The 27,980-nt window shown below is 49.1% G+C and overlaps 3 protein-coding genes across 5 annotated transcripts in view; 2 read left to right on the top strand and 1 right to left on the bottom strand.

Annotated features, from left to right (window-relative positions):
- Nucleotides 1-494: 494 nt before the first annotated feature.
- Bysl (bystin like) lies at nt 495-10,543 on the bottom strand. Its single transcript, XM_051204625.1, has 7 exons — nt 10,151-10,543; nt 6,085-6,253; nt 2,947-3,085; nt 2,538-2,671; nt 1,630-1,790; nt 1,399-1,501; nt 495-933 (listed from the first exon to the last, which is right to left on the bottom strand). Exons 1-7 carry the CDS (start codon nt 10,413-10,415, stop codon nt 588-590), a joined length of 1,317 nt encoding a protein of 438 aa, XP_051060582.1. The 5' UTR covers nt 10,416-10,543; the 3' UTR covers nt 495-587.
- A 2,046-nt stretch (nt 10,544-12,589) lies between these two features.
- Med20 (mediator complex subunit 20) lies at nt 12,590-21,213 on the top strand. The gene is made up of 4 exons (XM_051204262.1): nt 12,590-12,609; nt 13,950-14,104; nt 18,754-19,007; nt 20,998-21,213. The coding sequence occupies exons 1-4, from the start codon at nt 12,590-12,592 to the stop codon at nt 21,211-21,213; spliced, it is 645 nt and encodes a 214-aa protein (XP_051060219.1).
- Usp49 (ubiquitin specific peptidase 49) overlaps nt 13,959-27,980 on the top strand; it is a 67,293-nt gene continuing 53,271 nt past the window's right edge. For all 3 annotated transcript variants that reach the window (XM_051204619.1, XM_051204618.1, XM_051204617.1), the window contains exon 1: nt 13,959-14,104. The gene's annotated coding sequence lies outside the window, so the exon portion shown is untranslated. The remainder of the gene's footprint in view (nt 14,105-27,980) is intronic.

Raw genomic sequence — 27,980 nt, 5'->3', positions numbered from 1 at the left:
ATATGGCAACCATGACCTTTCCAATGGACTACTCTGGCTGCAGAAGCTGGTGTTCCCCCAAAGTAGCCCATGCACATGTCATTAGTGGGCAGAGCGCGCGCACAGGGGCACATGCGCGCACACACACTGTGGAGAGCAAGGGTAGGGCGAGGGCTCTGTGACGCTAAGAGCCCTCTCCCCTGAGAATGACAACAGGAAGAGCCATGAGTGCTCCCACCTCTAGCTACAGGGGAGGCAGGGACCTCCAGGGACTGGGCTACAACACAGAGCTCCAATAAATGACTGCCTCTGTTTTATCCACGTCCCAGTGAACTGACATAGTAACGAGAGAGTGGCCCTTATACCAAGTGCCAGCTGGGTTGTGGGAGTGAACTCGGGGACTCCAATTAGCTTCCACAAGTGAACAGGGACCAAAGCATCGGATGGCAGGAAGAGCCAACCAACCAGATCAATCCTGCCCAGGACTGGAGCCACAGATGCCATCATAAGCCTTTGGTGCCTTAACCTAGGTCTTTAACTGTATCTGTAGTCACCAACTGGGCTCCTGGTGCCCTCCCATGCTCCCTGGACCAAGCTGGGGACTGGTGTCATTCCATGGTGACAGGAACATCTTCCACATCTCTGGGGACGGCATTCTGAAGCTCACGTCTGATCTCAGGAGACAGCTGTGGGTGGGGCTGCAGCCGAAGCAGTTCTAGGAGGGCCTCCTTCTGCTCTGTGGCCAAGTCGGCCTTGTACCGTTGTGCCAGTGTCAGAAGACACTGGTGCCAGAGCACGGGCAGCTGGCGCTTCTCCGTCCGGAAGCCCAGAAAATGGAAGACCAGGGCATCTAGCACCCGGTAGGGCAATGCGTACTTCTTGTCCAACAGCAGGCGCAGGAAAATGCTGTTAGCACCACTGTATTCCATCTCAGCAATCTTCAGCATGGCCGCACTAGGGAGGAAGGTGGAGTTAAGGACCAGGGGAGAGGTGTCTCCCCAGACTGACCCTAACCTAGAGCATTCCCGAGGGTGTCTCCAGGGCTCCTCATCTACTCCTGGGATTGATTCTCATTACATCTGTCTGCATCCATCCCACACCTCTGCCTCTGCTCGGACAGCAGACAATCCCTGCATGCAACTACAGAGAACGTCTGAATGCCCACCACCTCCACCTCCTGTCACACTTTCCCCTTGGTATCCACTCACTCATACTCATGCCACCATCCAACATTTACTGAACATCTATGTGCCAGCTCCTTGGACCCTGCTCTTGACGGGTTCTATTGGACTGGAGCAATCATACACCCACTGGCTTACAAAGTAGGCCTCTAGGTAATCATGGCTTACTCTCCACTCTGGCCCCCCTGCCCAAGCTGTGACCTCTCTACTGCATGGCTCTCCACCTCATCGACACTACCTGGAGTGCAACACGGGGATGGAGCACTTAGTGATGATGCTGCCCACGATGATGGCTTCTCGGAGGGTACAGGTGCCAGACTCACACAAGGGGATCAGGATTCCTAGGCAGAGTCGTACACAGTGACTTTCAGTCTGTGGTGAGGGAAATGAAGCAGTGCCCCGCAACCCCACCATCTAAAGACCACCAGCAGAGGCAGCCTCTCCTTCTCTCCGCCTTCTGGGTGTTTACCTTTGAACCAGGCTCCGGGCTTGAACAGAGCCTTCTTGAGTGCCATGTAGAGGTGAAAATTGAGTCGTTTGTACTCAGCGATGTCATCTCGTACTCGGGGAAGCAGGACAAGGTTGTAGAAGCGCTGAGCCATCCGTTCCTTCAGGTTAGAGGCAAAAATCCTAGCAGGGTGGGAGTTTTCAAGTCACAACAGCACGGGCTGTCTCTGGTGTTTTACATTTTTATTTTATGTGTTTGCCTCCTTTGCCTGCATGGATGTCTGTGCACCATATATGTGCCTCATGCCCATGGACGCCAGAGGAGAAACCGGGTTTCCTGGAGCTAGAGACGGTTGAAAGCCTCCCGGTGGATGCTGGGAATTGTGGGAATTGAACCCAGATCTTCGAGAAGCGCAAGTGCCCTTAACCATTGAGCCACCTCTCCAGACCTAGCGTTTTTTTTTTTTTAAGAAACACACTCTCTTGTGTTTCTGTGTGCAGTCCTAACTGCACTAGAACTCACTCTGTAGACCAGACTGGTGGATCAGGAGATCCACCTGCCTCTGCCTTGTGAGTGCTGGGATTAAAAGTGTGTGCCACTACCACCCGGCCCCTAGTGGTTTTCATAAAGTGCTGTTGCTTGGCTCCATGGCCTTCTGTGCATTATTTCAGCTAGGCACCTCGAGCTACTTCCCCAACCCAGTTTTTGCTGGCTACTCAGCTACATGCTCTCCTTGCTCTACTACGGGGAGCCTGAGATCACCCGGAGAATCAGAATTCTCAAGCTACTCTCTCACACCAGGGCTGTATCCTGGGAGCTGTGCAAGCCATTCCCATTGAAGTCTACCATGGGACTTCGTCCTGAAAATGCAGAGCCTGCACACCCACACCCTGCACCATAGGTCAGCCACCCTAGCCCATCTACACTACCTGGTGGCTTGATACATAGCAGCTGCAGTCCAGGCCTCAGGCTCGGTGACATAGAGGATTTGTTCCCAGTTGGACAGGGCCGGGATGATCTTAAAAGCCTTGGGCAGTTTCCCACTTCGGTACTTGGATAACACCTGGAGACGGGAGGCAGAATCATCACACCCATGCTTGAGGTCCTGGCCCCTCCCTGTGTTTCCATGCGCCGCCTCACTTACCTTCAGAGCAATCCAAAAAGCCTCATTTCTCAGGAGACCAGAGTCTAGTGACTTCCAGGTAAGAGGCAGCGCAAGAACCTGAGCCCACTAGCTCCGCCTCACTCCTTCCCCTGCCCTGGCCACCATGGCTTGCTCGTCAGGTGCCACGTGTGAGAGCCCTCCTGTTAGGATGCACGAGTCCTCATAGCCCTTACCTCCCGCACGCCTCTGTAGACCTCAAGGACTCGGGGGTCCAGCTGAGGCACAGGGAAGCCCGACACCTCTGACATGACAGTCTCCACCTCTGTCTGCTTTTCCGTCAGCTTCTCCATGATGATGTCAGCCAGAGTGCGCCTATGGAGACAGAGGGAGAAGGACGAAGACCTACGGTCACCGCCCGGGAAGCTCTCACCCTGTTCATGAAAGGGAGGGAGGGAGGGCAAGAGAAGAAAGAAGGAAGGACGGACAGACAGCAGCAGTGGCACGAGCCCTTAAGGCCAACACTTGGGAGGCAGGCAGAGCTCTGTGAGGTTAAGGTCAGTGTGGTGGTCTTCATGGGAATTCCAGGTCAGTCAGCCGGGACTACAGAATAAGGCCCTGTCTCAAAGGAAAAAGGAGAGCCACAAAACAGTCCCCCAACAAACCAGGAATGCTGCACAAACCAGCATGCCTTCTGTGCACAGGGTCACACCAGTCTGTGGTGTTGTTCCAGTTTTAGCACACATGCTGCTAGAAGCATCTCCTCTGGATGACGACAAACGTCACCACTAATTGCTGCAGAGAGGGAAGGACCTCCGCGCCACCACATTTCAGACAAAGCTAGCAGCGGTGTGGAGTTAGGTCCTTGGACTCGGATGTCAGTTCTGCTCAGGTGTCACTCTCCTCTCCCCTGATGACCTCGGGCTTGTCACTTTACTCCTCCGTGCCTCGGAGCTCCGGCCTGGTGGGCACACCACACATCTCTATCCCTTGCTAATTCATGAAGGAGACTACAATACCACCTTCCTCCCACTCACAGAAAAGCCCTGAGACCAACTGCATCCTCCCTAGCCTCTTTCAATTACTCCTTAAACGTGATTATTATTGCCATGTGCGCATGTGCAAGTCACAAGAGCACTCTGTGGAGCTGAGCTTTCCGTCTACCTTGAAGTGAGCTCTGGGGATTGAACTCAGGTCCCCGGGCTTGTGCAGGAAGTATTTCACCTGCGGAGCCGTCTTGCCGCCTCCTCATTTTCAGCCTCTTTAAACAGAAGCTATCAAATGAGGATTCAAAATTACCACAGCCTGAGGCTGGAGAGACACTTAACTACTCATGCACATCTTACATCATCTGCTCAGTGGAGGTGACGCCTCATGTTCTCCTGACCTTCACGGGCACCAGGAATGCACGTGACATATATACAAGCAGGAAGCATACCCATCTACATTAAGTAAAATAAATAAAAATTTAACAGAATTACCACCATAGCAGGTTAGTTTGCTAATGGCATCTTCAAGGTCACTGATGTGTACTTAAAATTGCCCCTCAGTTGGGGACGTCACTCAGTGATTAGCACGGATGAGACCCTGGGTTCTAGGGTTCTAGCCTCCAGCACTGGAGGAAGTCAGACAACATTGTTCAGACTTTCCAGATCAGTGTCCTACAGTCTACAGTACACAGATGGAAGAGCTTTCCTTCCTTCCTTCTCCCCCACCCCAAGACAGGGTTTCTCTGGGTAGCCCTGGCTTTCCTGGAACTAGCTCTTTAGACCAGGCTGGCCCAAACTCAGAGAAGCAGCTGCCTTCTGAGTGCTGGGATTAATACGTGTGTCACCACTGCATCTGATGGGAGATGTTTTTATTCCCAGACATACACCTGGGCCTGAAACTCAGAGGTTAACAATCCAACTACGGTCTTAAGGCTTTATCGGAGACGGAGAAATTGCAGTCCTTCGGCCGCAACTTTGGGTGCTGTCTTGTTACAGCGAATTGCAAAAACCCAATCTGCTACCTTTGTCAGAACCATGAAAAAAGGTATGAGGCGGGCCTGAGAGCCCTCTTGGGACAGGCACACAGCTCAGACCCACACTCTGTGACCCGTGTTTGAGCCATCAGACATCCATGTGGGAGGGCTCTTCCCTCCTTTCTACACACTCAAGGCACTCATCATGTAGTTAGTCTCTCATCACGTCACACTTGTGATGAGAGACGTCCTATGCCACACTCTGAAGGACTGAGAACAGCCACACATTATGCAGGGTCACAATAAACTGGTTGAGGCCCTTTGCCCTAAACTTACTCCCCTCCACTGGGCCAGCCGCATCTGCCCAAGAATCTGACCACAGGCAGCCTAAACACCTGAAGGTTTTGGAAGCAGTATTGAAAGAAGATGGGGGTGAATCTGTGGTTTTAGCTGAAGGCCTTTTACCCCCATGGTAAGATTTAGCAATGCCTGGGATAATTTTTCATTATCACTACTGGTGTCTAGAGGGGAAATGTTAGTAACAGCTGCAGAACATCCTCAGGTTTGAGCTTCCACCCAAGCCCAAATGCCAGGGCTGAGACCAGAAGCCTGGGATTAAAGGGAGTCTAAGGTCCCAGAGCAACGTACCAAGAGCAAGCACACAGGACAGAAGGAGGAACTGGGTAACCCAGGAAGCTCTGGGTGGAGCCCATCCAGACGGTTTGCTCAAGACAGTGCTCTATAACTCCCAAATCCCAGCTTGGCTCCGGTATGCTACCTCCCTCAAGCCCGGAGACCACACTGGTCCCAGAATCCTACACAAACCCCTTTGGAGCAGGGTGGCCTGCAAAATTAGCAATCTCCCCCTTGTTCCCACAGCCCCAGGGAGCCCTCCCGCTGCCACCAGCGTGCCGGGCAGAGAGTCCTTGGGCCCAATTCTTGAAGCACCCATTCCTATGCAAGGGGCATTTTGAGTCCCCTACCCCCACACCCCCAGCCTTCCCTTGGGACTTTAAACCCTGCTAAGACAGGGGTTGAGGGGGTGGGGGTGGGATCTGGTAGGGGCAGGACAAAGGGCTAGGGGGACTCCAGACATCAGGTGAGGACTCCTAATACTGCCAAAGGGTTTAACTTTAAACAGCCCCTATTATATCCCCCCCATCCCTCAAAAGAGACAAATGGGCGGGGGAGAGGGGGCAAGAGTCCTTTTGAGGGCACCAACCACCTCCCACTGTCTCCGACTGCTCCCCAGTTTCCCACACGTATCCAGCTTTTTAGTTAAGCTTTTTTTTTTTTTTAAAGGTACCATCGTTATAAATGTCTACACAATGTTGGGGAAAAAAAGCTGGCCAGGGAACTAGCTTGTGGGAACTTTCTACCAGGGTCTACTGTCCCAACTCTTAAGTCCTACCTGACAGGAGGGTTCTTATTCATGAACATTTCAATGGCACGTTCATCTTCAGGGTCCACAACTACCTCTGCTTGGTGGCCGACCCCAGTCATTTTGGCTGCCTTCTCCAGGGTGGGCCATTCCTCATCCTCATCGTCATCCTCGGATCCATCCTGGGGCACGTCCAGCCCTAAAGAGGGAAGACAGAATCGTAAGTATGGAGGACAGGCCCTTTTGAGTTAGTTCACTGCCATGTACTGCACGCCCAGGGTGTCGGAGATGCAGCCCAGGGTGTTGGAGATGCCGCCCAGGGTGTTGGAGATGCACACGGGCACAAGGAAGGAACAGAGTTACAAACTATCTTTCTGTCCCCAGAGACTTGCAATCTTGAGAGATAAAGTACAACACATGGAACAGAGTGATGCCAGGAAAGAGGATCCGTCCTACAGTACACACATGTAACAGCTTAGTCCAGGTAACCTCAAAAGTATCCAGTTCAAAACCTACAGTACACACATGTAACAGCTTAGTCCAGGTAACCTCAAAAGTATCCAGTTCAAACCCTACAGTACACACATGTAACAGCTTAGTCCAGGTAACCTCAAAAGTATCCAGTTCAAACCCTACAGTACACACATGTAACAGCTTAGTCCAGGTAACCTCAAAAGTATCCAGTTCAAACCCGACAGAAAAGCTGACTGCCCATAGTCCCCACTACCTTTGCCTTCTTCCCCACTACCGCTGCTTGCACAACAGAGCTGCGCCATGTGCTAAAACTAAAACCATGGTAGAGGCAGGGTGCACCACAAGCACTTAGATTAGTGCAGAGGGTGATGAGGCTTTGGATGGGCAATTTGGGAAAAAGTGTGTCTCTCATATCCTAGAAAAGTAATATTATTACTGTTGGGCATTAAGGAGCCAGAGCCTGAAATAGGACCATACGACCAGGACCAGGTTGGGGCCAACCTGGAAGGCCCCAAGGCTGGGCAGGTGTATTTGTTCTCTAATCAGCTAATATGCATAACGTTACTGACTTGTAGCAGCAGGCTTTCTTGAACTTCCAGCCCCCAAATTATGGCATAGAGACTTATTATTGATTATTAATGTTTGGCCTTAGTTTTAGGCTTGTTTTTGCTTAGTTTTTTTTTTTTTTCTTTTTTTTTAATCAACTCATTTCTGTTAACCTATGTGCTGCCCCAAGGTTGGTTTACCTCATCTACATATCGTCCATCCTGCCTCCTTCATGTCTGACTGGCCTTTTCTCTCTCTGCACCCTCTGCCTAATTATTGTCTATTTAGCTTTCTATTAGACCAATCAAGTGCCTTAAGAAGGCAAGGTGAAACAGTATCACATCTTTACATAGTTAAACAAATGCAACAGGTTTTTAGATAAACAATTATTTTGCAACACAAACAAATGTAACACATCTTTACATAGTTAAACAATATTCTATTCCACAACTCATTGACTATATAGTCAAGGGTGACCTGGATTCCTGGTTCTTCTGTATCTGTATCTACTTCCCAAGTGTTAGGATTACAAACATGTACCACAATGCCTAACATTAAACTTCTGGACTTTTTTTTTGGGGGGGGGGGGAAACAAGGGTCTGACCATGTAACCTTGGCTGGCATGGAACTTGCTCAAGCTCACAGAAGTCTGCCTGCCCCTGCTTCCTGAGTGCTGGGATTTTAAGTCATGTGTCAACACACCTGGCTGACTTTTGAAGCACCACACATAGCTGGCCAAGCCCCTGGGAGAGTCTAACAAACCAAAGGAGTTGAAATATTACATAACAACAGGTCACTTGCAACAGAACTGGACAAAGGATATACACAGCTCAGGAGGGATTTTTAAAAATTGTTTTAGATTTACATATACTGTTTTATGTGTATGCCCGTGAGTCACAGGTGTGCCAGGTGCTCACAGAGGTCAGAAGAGGGCACCTGATCCCTTGGAATTGGAATATAGCTAGCGGTGGTCGGCCACATGAGTACCTGGAATCAAACTCTGGTCTTCTGAAGGACCAAGGGCTTTTACTGTTTGTTTTGTGTTTTTCAAGACAGGGTTTCTCTGTGTAGCTCTGGCTGACTGGAGCTCACTGTGTAGACCAGGCTGACCTCGAACTTGGAGATCTACCTGCTTCCACCTCCCAAGTGCGGGGATTAAAGGTGTGCGCCAACACTGGCCAGCTAAGAAAAAGCATTCTTAAGAGCTGAGGGCAATGATTTCGTTTTACCTCTGCTCTCTACACACATCATGGCATGCACACAAAATAAATGTTAAAAGAAACAAAAAATAAGTGTCATGAAACAAATAGGACAGAGGTGGATGTTGACATTTGTGAGGTAGGTATTTTAGTGCGTGCGTGCGTGGGTGTGTGCGCACTTGCATCATGTGTGCAGCAGAGGTGAATCTTGAGTGTTAATCCTCAGGATCTGCTGACCTTTTTTTTTTTTTTTTAAAGACACGTTCTGGCTGGGACATGGGGTTAGCTGAGCTCAGTGGGCCCAGGAGATCTGTCTTCAACTCCCTTGCTCTGGGCTTACAAACTGCTTTAAGTCAGGGCCTCATGCTTTCAAAGTATATATTTCACTAACTGAATTATCACCTCCCTAGCTTGTGGTCAGACTGTCAGCAGAGGTGGACCTCTAGCTGTTGAATCGACCACAGAGGTTATAGAACACAAATTCCGATGCTCTTGCAGTGATTCAGGGGAGTGACTGTGGCCCTTAAACAGGAGGATGCTCCAAGCTAAGGAAAGTGATAGGGTTCTGGATACATCCTCAACACAAAATCATCAGGGTTTACTGACAAATTGGATGTAGAAAGAGGCGCATTGAGCAAGGGGAGGTTAATGTGCTAACAGACTCCATGGAGGACGCAGAGAGGTATCAGGTAGACATGTGGACAGAAGGATGCTAGTTTGTTGAAAGAGCTATGTCTGGGAGAAAAGCTGGGTGTAGTCATCGGAAAGATGGCTTCTAACTGGAATCTGACAGCTACACAGGAGGACCTAAAGCTCAGGCCTGTCTTGGTCACAGAGCAAGTTCAAGTCCAGCATGAGCAACTTAAGGAGACACAGTATCATATTTAAAAAAAAAAAAAAAAGTTTAAAGGGCAGGTGTGGTGTCAAACATCCATACTGCCATCACTTGGAAAAACAGAGGCAAAATCAGCAGTTCAAGGTCAGGCTCACATACACGTGGAGTTTGAGGCCATCCTGGGCATGAGACCCTACCTCAAAACACCTTAAAAAAAAAAAAAAAAAAAAAAAAAAAAAAAAAAGCAAGTAAAGTTACTATGTCCCTAAAGCTATATTCAATCATCTCAATAACAAGTAAGAATGCAAAACTAAGCAACTGGAGGTGAACATTTCCACCCTAATGAGAGAAATATCAAGCATTTTCCCACTCATCTCTGCCACCCACCCCCACGTGATTCTAAGCTGTTTTTTCCTCCTCCGCTAGTGGAACATTTCCCATATGCTTTTCATATCTTTGTCAGAGGCATGAAACTTGGGGTGCCTGTCCTGTAGGATTACTGGCAGTTTTTTTGGTTGTTTGTTTGTTTGTTTTGAATAGGAATATATTCACTTTCTTTTACTCTCTTGCCAGACAAGGCTATACCACGTAGCTCAGGCTGATCTGGATCTTATTATGTAGCTCACTTGGACCTTCTTCTAGCTTAGCTTCTCGAGTGCTGAAATTACAGGCGAGCACCGCCGCTCCTGGCTGGAATATATTACTCTATTTAATGTTCTCTCCCTTGGGGTAGACTTCCGATGCTAAAAGCAGGGACGAGTACATTGTTTATTTCGGTGTCAGAACTGCCTAAACTCTTAGCACAGTTAAAGGCATTACACAGGTAGCACACAAATACTTCACAAGCCCAGAGAATAAATAAATATCAGAACTTGGTGTGAGTGATCACTTCCTGTTGGAACTCTGAGGTTCCGGAAGCTCTGAGCTGAAGTGAAGGACCACGCGGGAAAGAAAAACTGCCCCTTCTTTGTAATTCCACACCAGTATCCGGATGGACTGCGTTTGCTCGGCCCAACCCACCACTCCACCCCTTGTCACTCACCCAGCCGCGTGGCGCGTTCTCGCGGTTTCGCAGGCTGGTCTCCAGTCCCGTGTTCAGTCTCGAGCTCCTCTTGCTGCTGCCTGGCTTGCTGCAAAATCCGTCTGCTCAACCGGGGTCCCACATACTCTTCCTCCTCTTCGACCCCGCGTCCCCGCCGTTTGTCTCGGGTCCCCGCGCGCACTGCATTCCCAGCCAGAATCTGCTCGGCCAGAGGTGCATGCTTCTCCTGATTCCCGGCCCCACGGGCCACCTTGAATTTGGGCATTTTTCTCGAAAAACTTACCCACAAGATTTACACGTGGGAAGCCGGCTGAGACACTAGGACTGCGCTTGCGCCTTGTGTTCCGGTTTCCAAGAGGTCACTGACAGTGCACAGCGCCTCCCAGCGTCCGGAGGCCGGAAGTGCCTCCTATACCGCCACCTCTCGAAATGCTCCGGGGACGGGAGCTGGACTCCCCCAAATCCCCAGGTGATCTCATTGGATGGAAGCGGCGCATGTGCGAGTCACCTTTTCCAGAATTCATGATCGTAGCCTAAGGAGTCCTGTCAAAGCAAAGCGCGCCTTGGGGGCGGAGCCTGCCTGATGACGTAAGGTGTGTCATCGCCGGAGCGTCCGGACACGCCCCCTTCCTGTGTGCGCGCCGCTCTGGCGCTCAGATTCTGCGTATTTCCCGAGCCCGTTCTCCTCCTGCATCCTGCTTTGGGTGGCTACGCCGCCTGTGGGCCTCTGGATTCTCCCGAGTTCGTGTGTTTGAAGTGCCACTTTTTTACCCTGCGCCATGGGAGTGACTTGGTAGGCCTGCAGGGGCTCTTGGGGGATGGAGGTTGGGGTCGTGAAGGTCCCGGGAGGGGGATCGGGACCGAGGTTGTGGGTTCCTCGCGGCTGACAAAAGATGTCCTCGGGTCTTGGAGCTAGGAACGTGGTGCTTCTTCTTCCCAGACACATTCCTTTGGCACAGCGAACGCTTCTTTCCAAGAACCTGCCAGGAGTTGTACCTTCTGGTTCTTGGTACTTTTTTTCTGTACGTGAGGCCATAGTATTGTCGTGAGAGTAGGCACTAAAAGTTGGGAGTAGGGTTTCTGCACTAGGAATTATTTGCAGGCAACGATTTGACAAAAGGGGGGGGGGGGGGCTCTAGGAGAAAGTGACTTTTACATTTTTCTTGCAGTTATAACAGCCTGGCTTTAACTTGGTCACTTTAAGATGTTGGTCTAATTGTCAGAGGGAGGGAAAGGGAGTTGATGGAGGCCGAGGTTTCAGGTATATTAACTATTCAGCAACCACTTCCTACACGTTTGAGTCAGTTTTGATTGAATTTTTCTCTCAAACATGTTTTAAATTTCACTTGGAAAAAGAGGTGGGTGGTAACGTCTGGACACCGCGCTTTTCTGGGCATTAATTCCGAAGTATTAGGTTTCAGCATGTTAAAGAATCTTGGTATTGGTGTGCATCTCCCCAGCTAGAGAGTCCTGGCGGCTAGGGTGCCTGAAGTCACTGGCCACAGGTTTGTTCTGAATAAGGTGTGTGTGGCAAGTCCTTCAGCTAGCCCAGGCTCTTGCGGACATTATAGTGACTGCTGTACGTGCGAGCAGTTGACACGAGGAGCCTTATCTCAACCTCATCACACTGTAAAGAAAGAGTGCCTGTCAGCAGTGAAAATAGAAATCACAGCAGAGCCATTGGGCCCTATCATACATCTCTGTGTATGTTTTTCTGGGCTGCCCACCACCTGCCTCTGGCCCCTGCATCTTGGGATCACAGGAGTGCTCCATCAGTTTCTGCCCGCCTTGGGTTCATTGTACAAAGAAAAGGGTTCCCTGCTTACTAGTATCCATTCAACTCTCTGAGTCCCAGAGTTTCTGTCACAGTGGCAGTTTAGTGACTTCTGTTTCATATATTGCTTATTGGTGCTTTTTTTTTCATATAGAGAACAGTTTTTAGTGACAGTACCGTCCTCCCTTAATAGATTTATCTAACTGATTGATTGTAAAGTAAGTCAGGGTTTTGTAAAAATACAGCAGTTTGGGAAACGACTTGACTTTTTCACGCATTTAACTACCATCGGTGTTATGATTTATTCACTGTGATTATGTAATGGGTCTTAGCCAAGTGTTTCCGTAATCCCAGCGAGTGGGAGGCTGAGCAGCAGGAGGCTAGGGCTAATGTAGTGACTTTCAGATCAGCAATGGCTGCAGTGAGTTCCCAATCTCCACCAAACCTCTTTAAAAACTTTCGAGCAGATTGCTGCCTGGGCAGTCATTGTGGCACACGTCTTTAATCCCAGTACTTAGGAAGCAGAAGCAGACAGATTTCTGAGTCAAAGGCCAGTCTTGACCCTGGTCTGCAAATCTGAGTTTCAGGGTAGCCAGGGCTACACAGAGCAGTCTTGTCCCAAAAAACCAACTAAGGAAATATAATATAAAAAATATTAGCGGACCATGACATCCCTAGAGGCAATGTAGGAGAATGGTTAAAGAGTACAGATGAGACACTCGGTAGGCGGAGGCAGGCGCATCTCTGTGAGTTCAAGGCCTGCCTGGTCTACAGAGGGAGTTCCAGGACAGCTGGGTCTACACCAAGAAACCCTGCTCAAAAATAAATAAACAAACAAACAAACAAATAAATAAATAAATGAAAATAGCAGAGAAGGAGCCGGGTTGCATGTCTCTGAATCCTGACTGTACCATCCATCAACTGTATGACCTTGTGCAGATTGCTTAGCTTTTGTATTTCAATTTCCCCATTAGAAGATTCAGTGTATCCATTTGAAGGGGCACACCTTTGATCCCAGCACTTGGGAGGCAGAGGCGGGCGGATCTCTGAGTTCAAGGCCTGCCTGGTCTACATAGTGAGTTCCACGACAACTGGAACTATATAGTGAGACTCTGTCTCGCAAAAAAAAAAAAAAAAAAAATCTGAAGGCTTTCAGATCTTGCACATAGCTGGCGCGTGACAGTAATTGCCTGCCACTCCATAAGGTGGGAACCTGGAAAAGAATTGAAGTCCTTGAAACGACTATTGTGTCTCTTCTTGTAGGCTTATACACTCAAGGGATGCTTTCTCTTTGTTTTTAGCGCCGTTAAATGGAACTCTCATAGTGGGGGAGTTCTGCCCACAATGTCCAGAACATTGTCCTCCAGCCTCCTGGGGCGCATTACCTGACAAAAATAGCTTATGATAGGGTTTATTTTGGCTCACTATTTGAGCCAAAAATAGCATGAGGTGGCTGGTTGCATATAGTCAGGAGGTAGGTGTGTGTGTGTGTGTGTGTGTGTGTTCCACTCTTCTGTTAGTTAAATAAGGGTCTCACAAACAGGGTCAGGACTTGTTAAAGAAGTAGGTCTTCGCAGAGTGTACCGCTATAATTCCAGCACTTGAGACCACGACTGCTAAAAGAGTGAAGTCAGCTCGGTCTGATGTAGTGAATTCCAGATCAGCTTTGGCTGCACTGTGAGACCCTGTCTCCAACACATAGTCAGTGACTCTAGGTACAACCCAGTGCTACTGAATGTGTGCAGTGTGTCCCACCTAGAATCAACACGCGCCTTACTTGGGAAAGCTGATGTGAAAGAAAGCTTAACACCCCCGTGTGAGACACTTGAGACCTGTGCTCTGCCTCTTAGAGGAACTCTTGCAGACGGTGGGCCTCTTGCTCTCTCAGTTTAAGGGGCAGGAACCAGAGTTAGTGCTGTCTAAAGTAATTCCTAGCCCCGTTGATCTGCTAACTGTTTGAGAATGAGTGGCTCAGCCAGAGCACGTGGTCTCTGGACACTGCTGATTTGGTGTTCTGTTTTTCAGTGTGTCCCAGATGCCTGTGGCTGAGGGCAAGAGTGTCCAGCAGACGGTGGAGCTCCTCACCAGGAAATTGGAGATGCTTGGGGCAGAGAAACAAGGAACATTTTGTGTAGACTGTGAGACTTACCACACAGCTGCCTCCACTCTGGGCAGCCAAGGTCAGTAGATGATTGTGAGCAGATGGTCGGACACTGGCTTGGAGTCCCACACATATTCAGTCATTGGTGTCTTTATGGTGGGCGGATTGCAGTTTGAACCTATGTGTTTAACTACATTTTTGTTTTCAGTCGTGTGTGTATGTGTGTATGCTCCAGAGCATGTGCACGCCGGTGCAGGTACTGTCGAGGCGAGAGGTGTGAGACCCTCTGGAGCTAGAGCTACAGGTGCTTATGGGTACTGGGAACTGGGTTCAAGACCAACTTGGGCTAGAGAGTGAGAACCTTTCTTCTTGGGAAACAAAAATTGTGTACATCCACCACAAGTGCTTTCTTTATTAAAGAGTAGTGTTGGGCTGAGGTGATGGCTCATCAGTTGAGGGCACTGGCTGCTCTTCTAGAGAACCAGGTTTGATTCTCAATACCCACATGAAAACTTACAACTTTTGTAACTCCAGTCCTAGGGGAGCCAATGCCCAGTGCCCTCTGTGGACACTTGGTGTGCAAGTAGTGTGCCAACATACATGAATAGCAAAAACAGTTGTACACATAAAAACAAAGATATTAAAAGCAGTATCCTAAGAGTTGATGCTATAGCTCAGTGAGTTGCCTTTAAAAATTTCAGGGCAGTGCAACTTCATGCAATGTGAATCAGATATGTGATTACAGGATGTAGACCTGAGAACAGAGTAAGATCAGCTGACTCTGAGGGCTGACATGCTACTAACTGAATTTGAGAGAGATGAAAGGTGTAAATTGGCAGTACAGACAGCTGGCTTGGTGCAGAGCCTGCTAAGTTCGGCAGGTGGCAGCAGAGAGGCCAGTGCAATACAGGGAAGCTTGAGCTCCCCAACTGCTGCCCTCCCCTCACTCCATCACTAACTTTAAAAAAGATTCGTTTGTTGTGTATACAGTGTCCTGCCTGCATGCATTCCTGCACACTTGAAGAAGACATCAGATCCCATTATAGATGGTAGTGAACCACCATGTGGTTGCTGAGAATTGAACTCAGGTCCTCTGGAAGAACAGGCAGCACTCTTAACCTCTGAGCCATCTCTCCAGCCCCCATCACTAACTTTTTAAATAAAGGATTTGTTTTATTATTTGGTTGTTTGGTTTTTGTAACTGGGTCTTACTGTGTAGCCCTGGCTATTCTGGAATTCACACCGTAGACCAGGGTGGCCTTGAACCCACAAAGATCATCTGCCTGCCTCTGCTTCCCACATGCTGAAATTAAACAAGCACACCACTATACCCAGTTTTATTTTATTGTGGAGCTGGATGCCTGTAGAGGCCAGCAGGGAGTCGAGGATCCCTTGGAGCTGAAGTTGCAGGCACTTGCAGGCAGCCCAATGTGGGTGTGGGATCTGAACTCTAGTCTTCTGACAGAACTACTGTGGTTCAGAACCATTGAGCCATCTTGACAGCTTCCTGTTACTCTTATCCCTGCGAGAGTACCAATTTTCCTGCCCTGTGCCCTCCTTTAAGTCGTTTTTCCTTTGATCTATTCTTATGCCAAAGTCTTAGACTTCCGGTCCCTTTCAGGTAATGACTCTTTAAATTTTTATTTTGTATTAATTAGTTAGGTGTTTGAAATGAGGCTTTCTGTAGCTCAGGCTAGCTTTGAACCTGCTTTGTAGCTTAGTGTTTCTGATCCTTCTGCTTCTACCTCTCTAGTGCTAGGATCACCACATCCAGTTTATGTGGTTCTGGAAATAGAACCCAGGTGTTCATGCGCTCATGCGAGCGCGTGCGCGCGCACACACACACACACACACACACACACACACACTTAGCCTTTTATGTGTTTTGTTTTTTTTTTTAAGACAGGGCTTCTCTGTGTAACAGCCCTAGCTGTCCTGGAACTAGCTCTGTAGACCAGGCTGGTCTCAAACTCACAGAGATCTGCCTGCCTCTGCCTCCCAAGTGCAGGGATTAAAGGCATATGTCACCATTGACCAGCTAACCAGACCCTTTTTATTCATCTGTTTTGTGTGTGTGTGTGTGTGTACTTGTGTACATGTGTGCATGGTTGTGTTTTCCATGGCATGGGTATGAAGTTCAAAAATAGCTTTCTGGGATCTGTACTTTCTTCCAAATACAATATCAGACTCAAATATATCAGGCTTAGCAGCAGGCACCTTTACCTGCTGACCTATGACTAACCCTTATTTGTGTGTGTGTTTTTGGGGTGTGTGTGTGGGGAGCCGGGTATGGCCTTGAGTGTGGGTAGAAGAGCTTTTACATGTCTGCCACTGTCCATCTATCTCTTCTCCCAATGCTGTGGTCACAGGCATGTACAGCCTTCCCCAGGCTTTTTACCTGGGTGCTGGGGATTAGAATTTAGGCTCTCACTGAGCTATCATCCCAGCCCCTACTCCCATTTTAAAAAGCAGATTTGTGCATCTATTTATCTATATTATAGCTAGTGAGGCTCTCTTACCATCTTATGGGTCCCATGGATCAAACTCAGGTTGTCAGACTTGGCAGCAAGAGCCTTAACTTATTGTGTTATCTTCCTGGACCTGATTTATTGTTTTCAGTCAGGGTCTTTCTGTGTAGCCCAGGCTGGCCTCAAACTTGAGGCCATTATACTGCCTAGGCCCCTTGAATACACATGAGCTGCAGGGTGTGTTTATTTAGACACTAGGGCTCCTTTGTAGCTCTCCCCAGTCCCAACCTCAGCCCCTCCAGTGCTAGTGTTACAGGCTTGAGCCACTTTTGTTTTATGTTGTGGAGTTCTGACCCTCTTTGAAGAACCTTTTTTTCTTTTTTCTTTTTTTTGGGGGGAGAAGGGGTTTTGATAAGCAGTGTAGCAGGTAAAAGTGCTTGCCACTGAGTTTGACACTTTTAGTTTATCCCCAGGACCTACATGGTGGAAGGAGAGAACAGATTCTCCCAAGTGTCCTCCTCTTAATCTTACACGTGCCATGATACACATGTGCCCCTGCCCCAAACATAAATAAAGGTAAATTAAAAAAGTAAATTGGGGGGGATAGAGAGATGGCCTTGTTGGTAACCTTCTTACCTTGCAAGCATGAGAGTTTGAGTTTGGATCCTTAGGATCCACTTTAAAAGTTGGGTGCAAGCCAGGCATGGTAGCTTAATCCCATGGAAGACAGGTGGATCTCTCTGAGTTTTAGGCCAGCCTGGTCTGCAGAGTGGATTCTAGACTATACAGAGAAACATAGTTATTATTAATACCCTGTCTTTGAAGAAAAGAGTCTAGAAAAGCAGTAGAGTCAGTGAGTGGGCCGTTCGGTGGAGAGCACTAACCTAGCGTGTGCAAGACTCTGGGATCTGTCTCTGGCACCGCACAAGAAGTGACAAGGAAATCAAGCCAGCTTTGGTAGCACGCTCTTGTAAGCCCGGCATTGGGGAGTCACAGTCACATTCCAGGTTTTCCTGGGTTATAAAGCAAGACCCCGTTCCAAGAAAACCAAACCAGCTGGGTGGGAGATAGAGGCAGGGGGAATCCCTGTGAGTCCCAGGAGTTCTGGCACAGCCAGGGCTATACAGATAAGCCCTGTCTCTAAAAACAAAGAAGGGGGGAGGGGGTGGCTGGAGAGATGGTTCAACCATTAAGAGCTCTGGCTGCTCTTCCAGAGGATCTGGTGTGATGACATCTCGCTTGTACAAATAAAGCCTGTCTGAAGGTCAGAGAATGGAGCTTGCCACTAGCTGACCATGGAGGCCTACACAGGCAGACAGGAAGTGAGACAGCTGGGCAGAAACAGGAGATAAGCAGAGGAAAACTCACAACCAGGCACCCACATGGCAGCTCACACTTGTCGGTAACTCCAGTTCCAAGGCTTCTGACACCCTCATACACATACACACAGGCAAAACACCAGCGAACATAAAATAAAAATAAACTTTAAAAAAAGAAAGAAAAAAAAAAAATAAACCAAACCAAATCTAACCAACTGGGACAACAGTACATCCTAAGGAAACTCACTTGACAGAGACTGGAAAGGGACTGAGAGGCACAGCTTAGGGTCCTAGAGGCCAAGTCCCTTCATGGTACACTTGCTTTCCTAGCTGTCCACTCACATTTGCAAACAACTACCAGCTTTTTAAGGCATGGCAGAAAAAACTTAGCTCTGCTTGGCCTATGGTGCTAGCCTAATGTTCACAGGTTTCCTAATCAAAGCCTCCATAAGACCATTTGGATTTCGAAGGAGGCATCAGCTGGGGGCCAGAGAAATAGATCAGATCAGATGCTGTTCCTTCTGTTTTAGTTTTACTTCTATGTTTGAGGTTTTGGGGGTGGAACTTAGGGCTAGGCCAGTACTTATTGCCAAGCAACACCACCAGCCTTTAGTTTTATTTATTACAGATGATAATGTAGAAGCGAGTCTGTGTATGGATTATTAATCATCATGAGAAAGTAGCTACCTGTGAACTCACCACACAACTGTTCTCAGCATCCCGAGAATCCCATGGTGTTCTTCAGGTGTGTTTAGTCCCTGTTCCGTCCCTGGCTTTTCCAGATGCCTGGCTTCTCTGGAAAAGGGTAGCATTTAAGGATCCTTTCCCTTCTCAGACTGCCAGGGTACTAACTGCCAGCCGGTCTTGTTTGCTGCACTTGACCTACCCTGGGGCATGTTGGCAAGCGTCCTGATCATGAGTGGGCCATCTGTCCCTTGCAGGCCAGGCTGGGAAGCTGATGTACGTGATGCATAACTCAGAGCACCCCCTGAGCTGCTTTGCTCTCTTTGAGAATGGGCCTTGCCTTATCGCTGACACCAACTTCGATGTGCTCATGCTGAAGCTCAAGGGCTTTTTCCAGAGTGCCAAGGCCAGCAAGATTGAGACCCGGGGTACTCGCTACCAGTACTGTGACTTCCTGGTGAAGGTGGGCACAGTCACAATGGGGCCCAGTGCCCGTGGCATCTCTGTGGAGGTAAGACCTTGGTGAGGACAAGCAGAATATGCTGGAAGTTTTCCCAGCCCTACTTAGTATCTCTTCTGCCTCTACTACAGGGATCTTTTGTTGGGGGTCAGGAGGCAGACTCATGTCTCAGGCCTTGAACTTACTGTGTAGCCAAGGATGATAAATTTATGGCCCTCCTGCTTGGACCCCCAAGCACTGAGGTCTCAAGGGTGTACCGATATACCCAGCCTCCTTCTATATGTCGTTTGTTTAAGATAGTCTCATTCGGCTTGAACTCTGGGCCTTCACCTCCGAAGTTCCAGGGTTACAGGTGTTTTTCACCATGTGTTTGTTTTTTTGTTTTGTTTTGTTTTGGTTTTTATCCTGAAGATGCAGCACAGGCTTGAGAGGGAGTGGGGGGAGATGGGGGGGGGGTCTTAGTCTAGCGTGGCTATGAATCCCTGTAATCCTTCTTAGCCTACAAAGTGCTGGGATTATAGGAGTGAGCCAGCATGCCTGTTTCCCTAAGAGATTTTTAGGTGTATTTTTTATTTGTGTGTATGGGTATTTTGCCTGTGTGTGTCTGTGTGCCACATGTGTTCAGTGCCCACAGCGGCCATGAGAGGGCACCTGATTGATGCCCTGGAATTGGAGTCAGACTTTTTTAAGTTGTTAGTCACCACAGGTGCTAGGAGCCAACTCCAGTCCCTAGAGCGCCAAGTGATGGCAGCTATTGAGCACCTCCCAGCACCCCTCCAGGATTCTTTTGTCTTTTCTTAGCCATTCAGTCTCTGGCCTGGCATTGAAGTGGATTCACATCAAGTCAAAAGCTTAGAGAGGCTTGCTTGCTGGAAAGCTGAAGGCATGCATAGTCCAGGAAAGCAGAGGAGTAAGGATGTAGACACCCCAACCACCCTTCCCAAGAAGGGCGTTCTGAGGGGTGTTTGGGAGTGGGATGTCAGTCATGTGCCTGTGTACCCTTTCTCAGTGTGTTATGAGAGGCCTCCAGAGCTGTGAAACAAAACATATTATACCTTTCCTTTTAGCATTTGTCAGTTTTCATGGTGGACAAGAATATGCAAATGAGATGCCTTCATCTAGTTGTTTTTTAGTCAAAAATATTGCTACGTTTGTTTATTGTTGTGTAGCTGTATATATGCACAGCTGTATATATGCATCAGAGCAATTAGTTCTTTCTTCCTACCATGTGGGCCCTGGGGATTGAACTTAGGTCATCGGGCTTGGTGGCAAGCTTCTTTATTGGCTGATAGCCTTCATCTTTGAACCTAAATAGGTAAGGATTGAAAGTGGAATGTGGGGAATATGGTGGTAGGTAGTTATAGAAGTGAAAGCCCAAAGCCTATCATGTGTCCAGTAGTAACTGAGATTTAAAAAAAGCAAGGTAAGACAGATAAGCTTGCAGGCAGTGGTGGCATACACCTTTAATCCCAGCACTCAGGAGGTAGAGGCTGGTGAATTGCTTGAGTTCTAGGCCAGCCTGATCTACAGAGCAAGTTCCAGGACAGCCAGGACTGCACAGAGAAACCCTGTTTCAAAAACAACAACCCCCTCCAAAAAAAAAAAAAAAAAAGAGAAGAGGGAAGGAAATGCTCTGGCTTAGGGATTGAGGGGTTCAGGCTGTTGAGAGGCCTGCTGAGTGTAGTTGTGACTTCCTTGTAAAGCAGTGTAAGGAATAAGGAGTCCCAAGGCTGGGAGAGCTGGTACATGCCTCCTGTCTCCACACTTATGAGGTGGAGGCCAGAGGGTTCTGAGTTTGAGGCCAGCTTGAGCTGCAGTTAGATCCTGTCACAAAGTAAAAACCAGAGGAAAGTGGGTCTGGGACGCATCCTAGGTTACTTCACAAAAGGACCAAATGGCAGTTGTTGTTTTTAAGGAACCTCCAGGGACAAGATTGTCTAAGTCTGTTCAGTTGTGACTCTCAGTGGTGCAGTGGCAGAGGGAGGGAGAGAAACAAGCCTCACCCTTGTCCTTACCCTTGCTGTCTGTCCTTCCGTCCCAGGTGGAGTATGGCCCTTGTGTGGTGGCTAGTGACTGCTGGAGCCTCCTGCTTGAGTTCCTACAGAGCTTTTTAGGCAGCCACACACCGGGGGCCCCCACAGTATTTGGGAGTAGACACGATGCTGTGTATGGGCCAGCAGATACCATGATACAGTACATGGAACTCTTCAACAAGATCCGAAAACAGCAGCAGGTGCCAGTGGCGGGAATTCGTTAGTGATTGGCCGCTGCCCACCTTCTGAGCGGTCACCAGAGTACTGCCCAGGAGGAGCAGGTGCCGTACACAGGGCCCTGGGGCCCTGGACTCTCCCTGACCCCGTCACAGCTGTTTTTTACTTCATGCCTTAACTGGATGTGGCTTGTCCTCAAGAATGGAAATTGTGAAGAATGGAGAGGCGTGGGCTTTCCTGCTGTAGGGTAAAGGTACGACAGGCTTGCCCCTGCCAGCCCTGAAGGTGAAAATGGTCTGTGTCCCCGGCCCTAAGGATCTGGTATAGCCCGCAGTGGCCACACGGTGCAGTGTGGCTGTGCCGGGTGGAGTCCCCTTTAGCTTGAGGATGTGGCTGGCCTCTTCTGGAGATGGTTGGGTGACGTGACTGGATTGCTCTCCATGTCTGCCCTGTTGGCTGCAGTGATCTGAGAACCAAGTCAGTTGGAGTGTTGCTTTCATCCTTTGAACGCTGATGGTTTCCCTTTCTGCTTTGATTGTGTGAACTCATAGGCTAAGGGTTCTTACTGCACATTTTACTTCTTACCTAATAGTTTAGAGGCTATCAGTTCCTCAGGGCGGAATTAACTCTAGGGTTAGCACAAACTAGGCCTCTCATGTCTGTTCGGTTGCCCCAGTGATGTGGTTCTGACCACAGGGTGTTAAGCACACTCGTTGGCTCCACATTCACATCCACTGAGCAGAGGGGGTTGCTCAATCACTGCAGGCATGCTATCCTGACTCTCGACACTTGGTCTGTTTAGTTTTCTGCACCATGCCTCACAAGTGGTCTTCTCGTCACGGTTGAGCCTTGGAGTCACTCGTTGATACCATTGCTTACCTGCCTCACACCTGCTACGGAAACAGTGAACCAGGCCAGCATTTGAGATCTACATAGATAGGCTTGAGGAAATTGCTAATATACCAAGTGTAGTGTGTCACCGAGGACTCTGTCCTCAGTGGACAGCTAAGCAGACTTTCTGGAGCATGTTTCTACAGCAGCTGGGATATGCTGCTCATGTTTACCCTAGCGATGGCTGCCAGGAAAGCTCAGTATACCTTCCTGGCTGGAGAATCTGTTGTCCACATTGTTCACTGTTACTTCCCTTTGCTTTTGTTGTTAATGTTTGTTTATTTTTGCACTTTAAAAATTGAGGTATGTTTTAGATATCACAATAAAATCTACAAATATATTTTGGCCTTCTGTTCCATATTTGGTCTTATTTCAGTCTATCTACTTTGTACTTTCTATAGGTTGCCTCCAATCTTTTGTGGATGAGACAGTGAGCAGGCAGAATTTTGAACATATGTGCTCCTAAAAACACTGAAGTTAAATGCAGTAAACATGGACTCTAGGCTCCTATATAAGAAGCGGCTCAGTTCCTAAAAGATAAAGAGAAGCATGCACAGGCAATGTCTTGTTAGTTGTAGTTGGCTTCCTTGCACATTTCCAGTATTATTCATTTTAGTGGTTTTCTTTTTTGAAGATTTTAAGTGTGTGTGTGTGTGTGTGTGTTGTGTGCATGTAAGTACAGTGCTTGAGGAAGCCAGAAAGAGGGCATTGGATCCCCTGGAGCTGGAGTTACAAACAATTGTGAGCCTTTTGACATTCCTCTAGAAGTAGACACTTAATTCCTGAGCCATAGGCTCCTTTTTGGTTTTTCGAGACAGTTTCTCCGTGGTTTTGGAGGCTGTCCCGGAATTTGCTCTTGTAGACCAGGCTGGTCTCAAACTCACAGAGACCTGCCTCCCCCCCCCCCCAACCTCCCCATGCTGGGAATAAAGTCGTGCGCCACCAACACCCAGCACATAGACTCATTTTTAAGGGTAACTTAAATTATACTGAACTTTCTTTGGAGTCCATTCAAAAGAGAATTTAGCCCAGCACACCTTAAATCCCATCATTCAGGAGGCAGAGACAGGAGGAGCTCTGAGTTTGTGGCTAGCCTGGTCTACATAGTGAGCTCTAGTACATCCAGGACTACATAGACACTGTCTTAAAAAAAAAAAAAAAAAACCAGTAAGAAAGAGACTTTAAGGCCTGCAAGGTGGCTTGGCAGGTAAAGGTACTTGCCACTCAGCCAAGTGATCGTGCTCAGTCCAAGTGAGGTGGAAAGGGGGCCGGCTGGGCAAAAATGCTGACTTCACCAGGCACAGCGGCCATGTGTGTACTTAACTCTCGTATGCACACTCGAGAGCGTGCATGTGCACACACACAGCGAGTGCTTTAAAAGGGAAATTGCCTAGGTTGTCCTGGAGCTGAATTTAACAGTGGGAATCTTGTATGGGAAAGGCAAGGCTGGGGTGGTGACAGGTGCGCAGGGGCTGCCAGTTGAAGGGATGAGAACGCTGGTTTAGGAGCTAGCTACAGTACTGGGCACACACATGTTGCTGTGAGGGGGCAATGTCTGAGAATTATTTTTCCTCCATGTAGTCCCTGAATCAAATCCAGATTGCTAGGCTTGGTGGTGTTTCATAGGCTGAACCATCTTACCAGCACCAACCTTAAATCGTGTGTGTGTGTGTGTGTGTGTGTGTGTGTGTGTGTGTGTGTGTTGTTTACTGTGTGGAGGTCAGAGGACAACTGGCAGAAACCTGTGCTCTTCTACCATGTGCACCCAGGGAGGGACCTGAAAAGGCAGGCTTAGCCTCAAGTGCGTTTACCCACTGGGCCATCATGCCTTTTTATCATCAGTGCAAATGGCATTCCCACAACAAAGACCGACTCCTTTCAATATTATTTTAAAACTAACTTGGGTCTCAGGGAAGCTCTGAAAGGATCTTAAGAATCTGTGCGTCCCCTGTGGCACAGACTCTGGGAACCACAGGTGTAATGTGTGCATACAGTTTCCCTCCTAGCTCTACTGAGCGCACGACTTCCGCAATTAGTGGCTTCCAGACGCCTCACTCAGAAAAGCACCTTGATAAGAACACTGAATAAGATACTAAACTGTCTTCTCCAAGACAGTTGTTGGGAGCTGGGGAAACAGGGGGAAACAGCTTTACAGTTTTTATTATTATATTCACTTAAGGTAAGGAGTTACAACTTAGAATTCCATAAAGAGAACTATTAAAGTTAACATGGCCTCCACCATGGGAACTGAACCCTCAGCTCCCCTCCCAGGAGGCGCTCTCCTCCTGTGCTACATTCTAGTCATGGACTTGTTGAATTTACCATGCAGTCTATAGAGTCTTACTAACTCAATGCCGTCTTCCTGCCTCTGCCTCTTGATTGCTTTGATTACCGCGATCGGCTTTATTTTTTAATCTTGCCGGTTTTGCTTCTTTACTTCATATTTACAGATGTCAAGCCTTGAACCACCGTAGCACATAAATGTACATTTATTTCTTTTTATTTTTCTTAAACTTATAATGGCGTTACCCGCCTTAGCCTTGTCGTGGGCGTTGTCACACTGTTTATCTTATTTGGAGGGATCCTCCCCCGCAAGGTCTGTCAGGACAGTGTGCCCATGAAGCTTTCCTACCTTGCAAGCGAGTCTTTCCTTTCTGTTTCAGAATGGACTTCATCCTTCTCGGAAGTCCTTAGGGCCACTGTCACCTCGGTCTGATTTATTTCCCAGTCCCCATTTGGATTTTCACAAAACAGCTGAATCCCGCGTGGGTCATCAGTGGCAAAAGTCCACACACGTGTGTGCTTGTCTGGGTGCCAAGAGTAACTAACTTGCAAACGCTGCCTTAAGAAACTCCTGGCTGCCGCTGCTCCGTAAAGAAAATACCAAACCCCCAAAACAAGCAGAGTGGGAAAGGCCTCCTCGGAGCGGTGAGCCACAGTGAGGTAAGCTTCAGAGTAAGCGGAACCCGCGCTGAATTCCTTTACAAATCCCAGGGAAGGGGTGGTGGTCTCGGGGAGAGTGCCTGGCCCTTTAAGGAGGAGGGCCAGACACTAGACTCTGCACCTTTAAGAGTCTCTTTGTCTAGAAATCTTCTGTACCCTCCTGTGCTTCAACCGAACTTTGCCGGCGACTCTCCCGCGCTACTCCGCGCCCGCCCTCTCCCGCCGGCCGGCCGTCGGTCGCGCGGTCGCGGCTGTCCCGAAACTCGGTGCCCGCGGCGCGAACCCGCGGAGAGGGCGCCGGGGCCAGGGGTCGCAGCCGGGAGGCGCGCCGTTGGCGCAATGCGGGGTCCTGGGGGCGGGGGCTCCGGCAGGCGGGCCAATGGGCGGCAGGGGGCGGGGCCGCCCGCTGGTCTCCGCGCCCTGGTGACAGCTCGCGCGTGCTGATGATGGCGGTAAATAGAGGGGGCTGGGGAGGGGGCGGAGGGGCCGGCGGAGCGCCGAGGGGGCGGCCCGGGGGGCGTGGGGGGCCGGGGGCTGGAGCCCGCGCGGACATTCGGAGGCGGGGACACCGCGGCCCCGGCGCGCCGGCCCTCCCCTTTCACCCGAGAGAAAAACCCCCGCACACACCGGGTGAGGGGCGACAAAGGCGGCGCGCGCCTGGCGGGCGGGAGGAGCGGCGGCAGGGGGCGGGACCGCGACGCTGGCGGGCCTGGGGCGCCCGGGGCGGGGACGACGGGCGGCGACAGCGAAGGCGCGAGCCCCGGCCGGCCGGCGCGCGGGGCGCTGCGCGTTTTGGCGGGGTGGGCGACGTCTGGGTTCTGAGGTGAAAGCCTTGAGGGGGAGAGAGGGGAAGGCAGGCTGCGGGGAGGGAGGGGGCGGCTGCGGAGTTGGAGATGAGCAGGGTTAGGAGAAAGGGTTAGAAGCCGGCGGACGCAGGCTGGCCCGGGATGAGCTTAGGAAGCCCGGGGCTGGGAAGAGGGATCCGGGGTCAGGGCTAGGAGCAGGGGTCGGAAGAGGCAAGGCTTGGCAGGTGGGCGGTGTTGGGGTGAGGGCTACCGAGGGCAGAAGAGTTGCAAGTGGAAGACAAGGAGCAGAACCGCGTAATAGTTGGGAGTAGGAGAGAGAGTGATTAAGAGCCAGACGTGACAAGGGTGTGAACTAGTGCGGAGCCAGGGATGAGCTGAGGGGCTGGGATCCGCTGGGGTGGGATCCACAGGGTGTAGGTCAATTGCTGGATGATGGGTGTAAATTCTGCAAAGTGAGGGAGACAGGAGACCTGGATTACAACCAGGTGGAGTCGGAAATCGGAGCGTTAGTGGAAGGACGAAAGGAAAGCCAGCGTAGAGCTGGGCGTTAATAGGACAGTTGTGGGAGAAAAGGAAGCTGAAAGGGCGCTGCGAGAGAGTGTCAGGAATCACAGTGCTCTGGGACGGAAACGGGGATTGTTTAGTGAAGAGGTCCAGCAAGGTAAAGGTAGATAGCAGAGTGCAAAGACGGGCTGAAAAGCAGCCTGGGAAGATGGGCAGGGAAGAGGTGGGCCCTGGAATTTCAAGGATGGAACGGGAAGTAAGGGAAGGGAACCGAGTGTAAAGGAAGCTGGGAGAGTCCTGATGGGGGTAGAACCGTGGTGGGCCGCACAGGAGTGGGAACCGAACGTGCATTTTGCCAACCGAGGTGCCCCGGAAGGTCTGGAAGGGGCAGGGCACAGGTGGTATAGTGAAGAATCCAGAGTAGAGGCCTTTGATGCAGAAGATAAGGATCATGGTGAGTGAAAGGGCCCCTGGACACAAGGGTAGAACCTGCAGAGTAGGGGCCCAGGTCGGGGTGCAGCAGAGCAGTTCTTTGTTAGGAGAAATGTGTATTGCATTTGTGAGTTCTTTTGTCCCTAAAAGTAGGAAATTCCAGAAACCTTTTTCTCTCTTCAAGGAGTCTTGGATCCCGATTCCATCTTTCATTGCTAGAAAATTCACTTTCATGTCCCCTTAGAAGAGATGAGATCCGTTTTTACTTGATTTTGTTCTTGTGTAGTAGAAAAAGTGGCAGCGTTAGGGGCCTAGAGACCATTGATTTCACTGGTGTGCTAAAGGGTAAAAGAGTTGTGTTTGTTTAGTAAGTGCCTGTGTGCTGTGATAGTTTGGGTGGGTCCTGTAGGACTTTTGTACCTGACGAGTGCCGGGCAGGGTGTCTAATGACAGCATTTTCTCATCTATTAACCAGTTTGAGTGCACCACTGGGGCAGAGAAAGATAAGACTCTTTTTGTTTTTACTAATCAGCCAGATTTCTGCTTCATTATTTTCAGGGACTGAAGGATAAGGAGAGACCATTCAGAAAAAGGTGAATAGCCAGCCAGGGAAGTTTCCTGAGGGGAGTTTGAAGTCAAAGCTCTGAGGGCATTTCGTTTCATTCCTAAGCTGCTTTCAGCTTTGTGTGGGACATTTTTGTGTAGTTGCTTACTCCCCAGTTTTGCAGACTGTAAAAAAAGGATGGGGTGTAGAGCTGTGGAGAGTTTTAGAGCCATGGACTCATCTTTTAGATTACATAATGCATTTATGAGTACCTTTTATGAAAAAAGGTCTGTAAGGTAAGATTTCAGTTCCTCTGCCTGCTTTATTCATGATTGTGAATAGGAAGGACATATTAATACTCTTTAGAACCTTTTTGATTGTAAAATTTATTTTTAATTAAATATTTATATTTATTAACTTGTCTGTATGTGGAGCACATGTGGAGGTCAGAGACAGCTTGCAGAAGTTGGTTTTCTCTTTCCATCATGAGGGTACTAGGGATTGAACTCAGATCGTCAGGCTTGTCAGCAAGCCATCTCTCTGGCCCTGTAAGGCCATTTTGGAGATTAAAAGGAAGATTAGAATTTGGGACAAAATTTAGGTTATTCTCCCTTGGTAGTGTGTTTTAATGATTTCCATTCTAAAGTGTTTACAGTTAGCTAAGAATATCGAGTATTTTATTTTTCATTTAATA

The sequence above is a fragment of the Phodopus roborovskii genome, unplaced genomic scaffold, assembly GCF_943737965.1.
Source record: "Phodopus roborovskii unplaced genomic scaffold, PHOROB, whole genome shotgun sequence".
NCBI classification, from domain to species: Eukaryota; Metazoa; Chordata; class Mammalia; order Rodentia; family Cricetidae; genus Phodopus; species Phodopus roborovskii.
Note: the sequence above shows the minus strand (reverse complement) of the source record. Positions and strands in the feature narration are given on the sequence as shown.

Bases quoted from the DNA above. Each gene is read 5' to 3' on its own strand.
- Bysl (XM_051204625.1), bottom strand. From the start codon at position 10,415: ATGCCCAAATTCAAGGTGGCCCGTGGGGCCGGGAATCAGGAGAAGCAT. The intron at 3,086-6,084 runs GTAGGACTTAAG...CTGTCTCCATAG, and splicing joins AATAAGAACCCTCCTGTCAG to GCGCACTCTGGCTGACATCA. The intron at 2,672-2,946 runs GTAAGGGCTATG...TCCCGTCTCCAG, and splicing joins TCTACAGAGGCGTGCGGGAG to GTGTTATCCAAGTACCGAAG.
- Med20 (XM_051204262.1), top strand. From the start codon at position 12,590: ATGACATCCCTAGAGGCAAT. The intron at 12,610-13,949 runs GTAGGAGAATGG...TCTGTTTTTCAG, and splicing joins ATGACATCCCTAGAGGCAAT to TGTGTCCCAGATGCCTGTGG. The intron at 19,008-20,997 runs GTAAGACCTTGG...CTTCCGTCCCAG, and splicing joins CCCGTGGCATCTCTGTGGAG to GTGGAGTATGGCCCTTGTGT.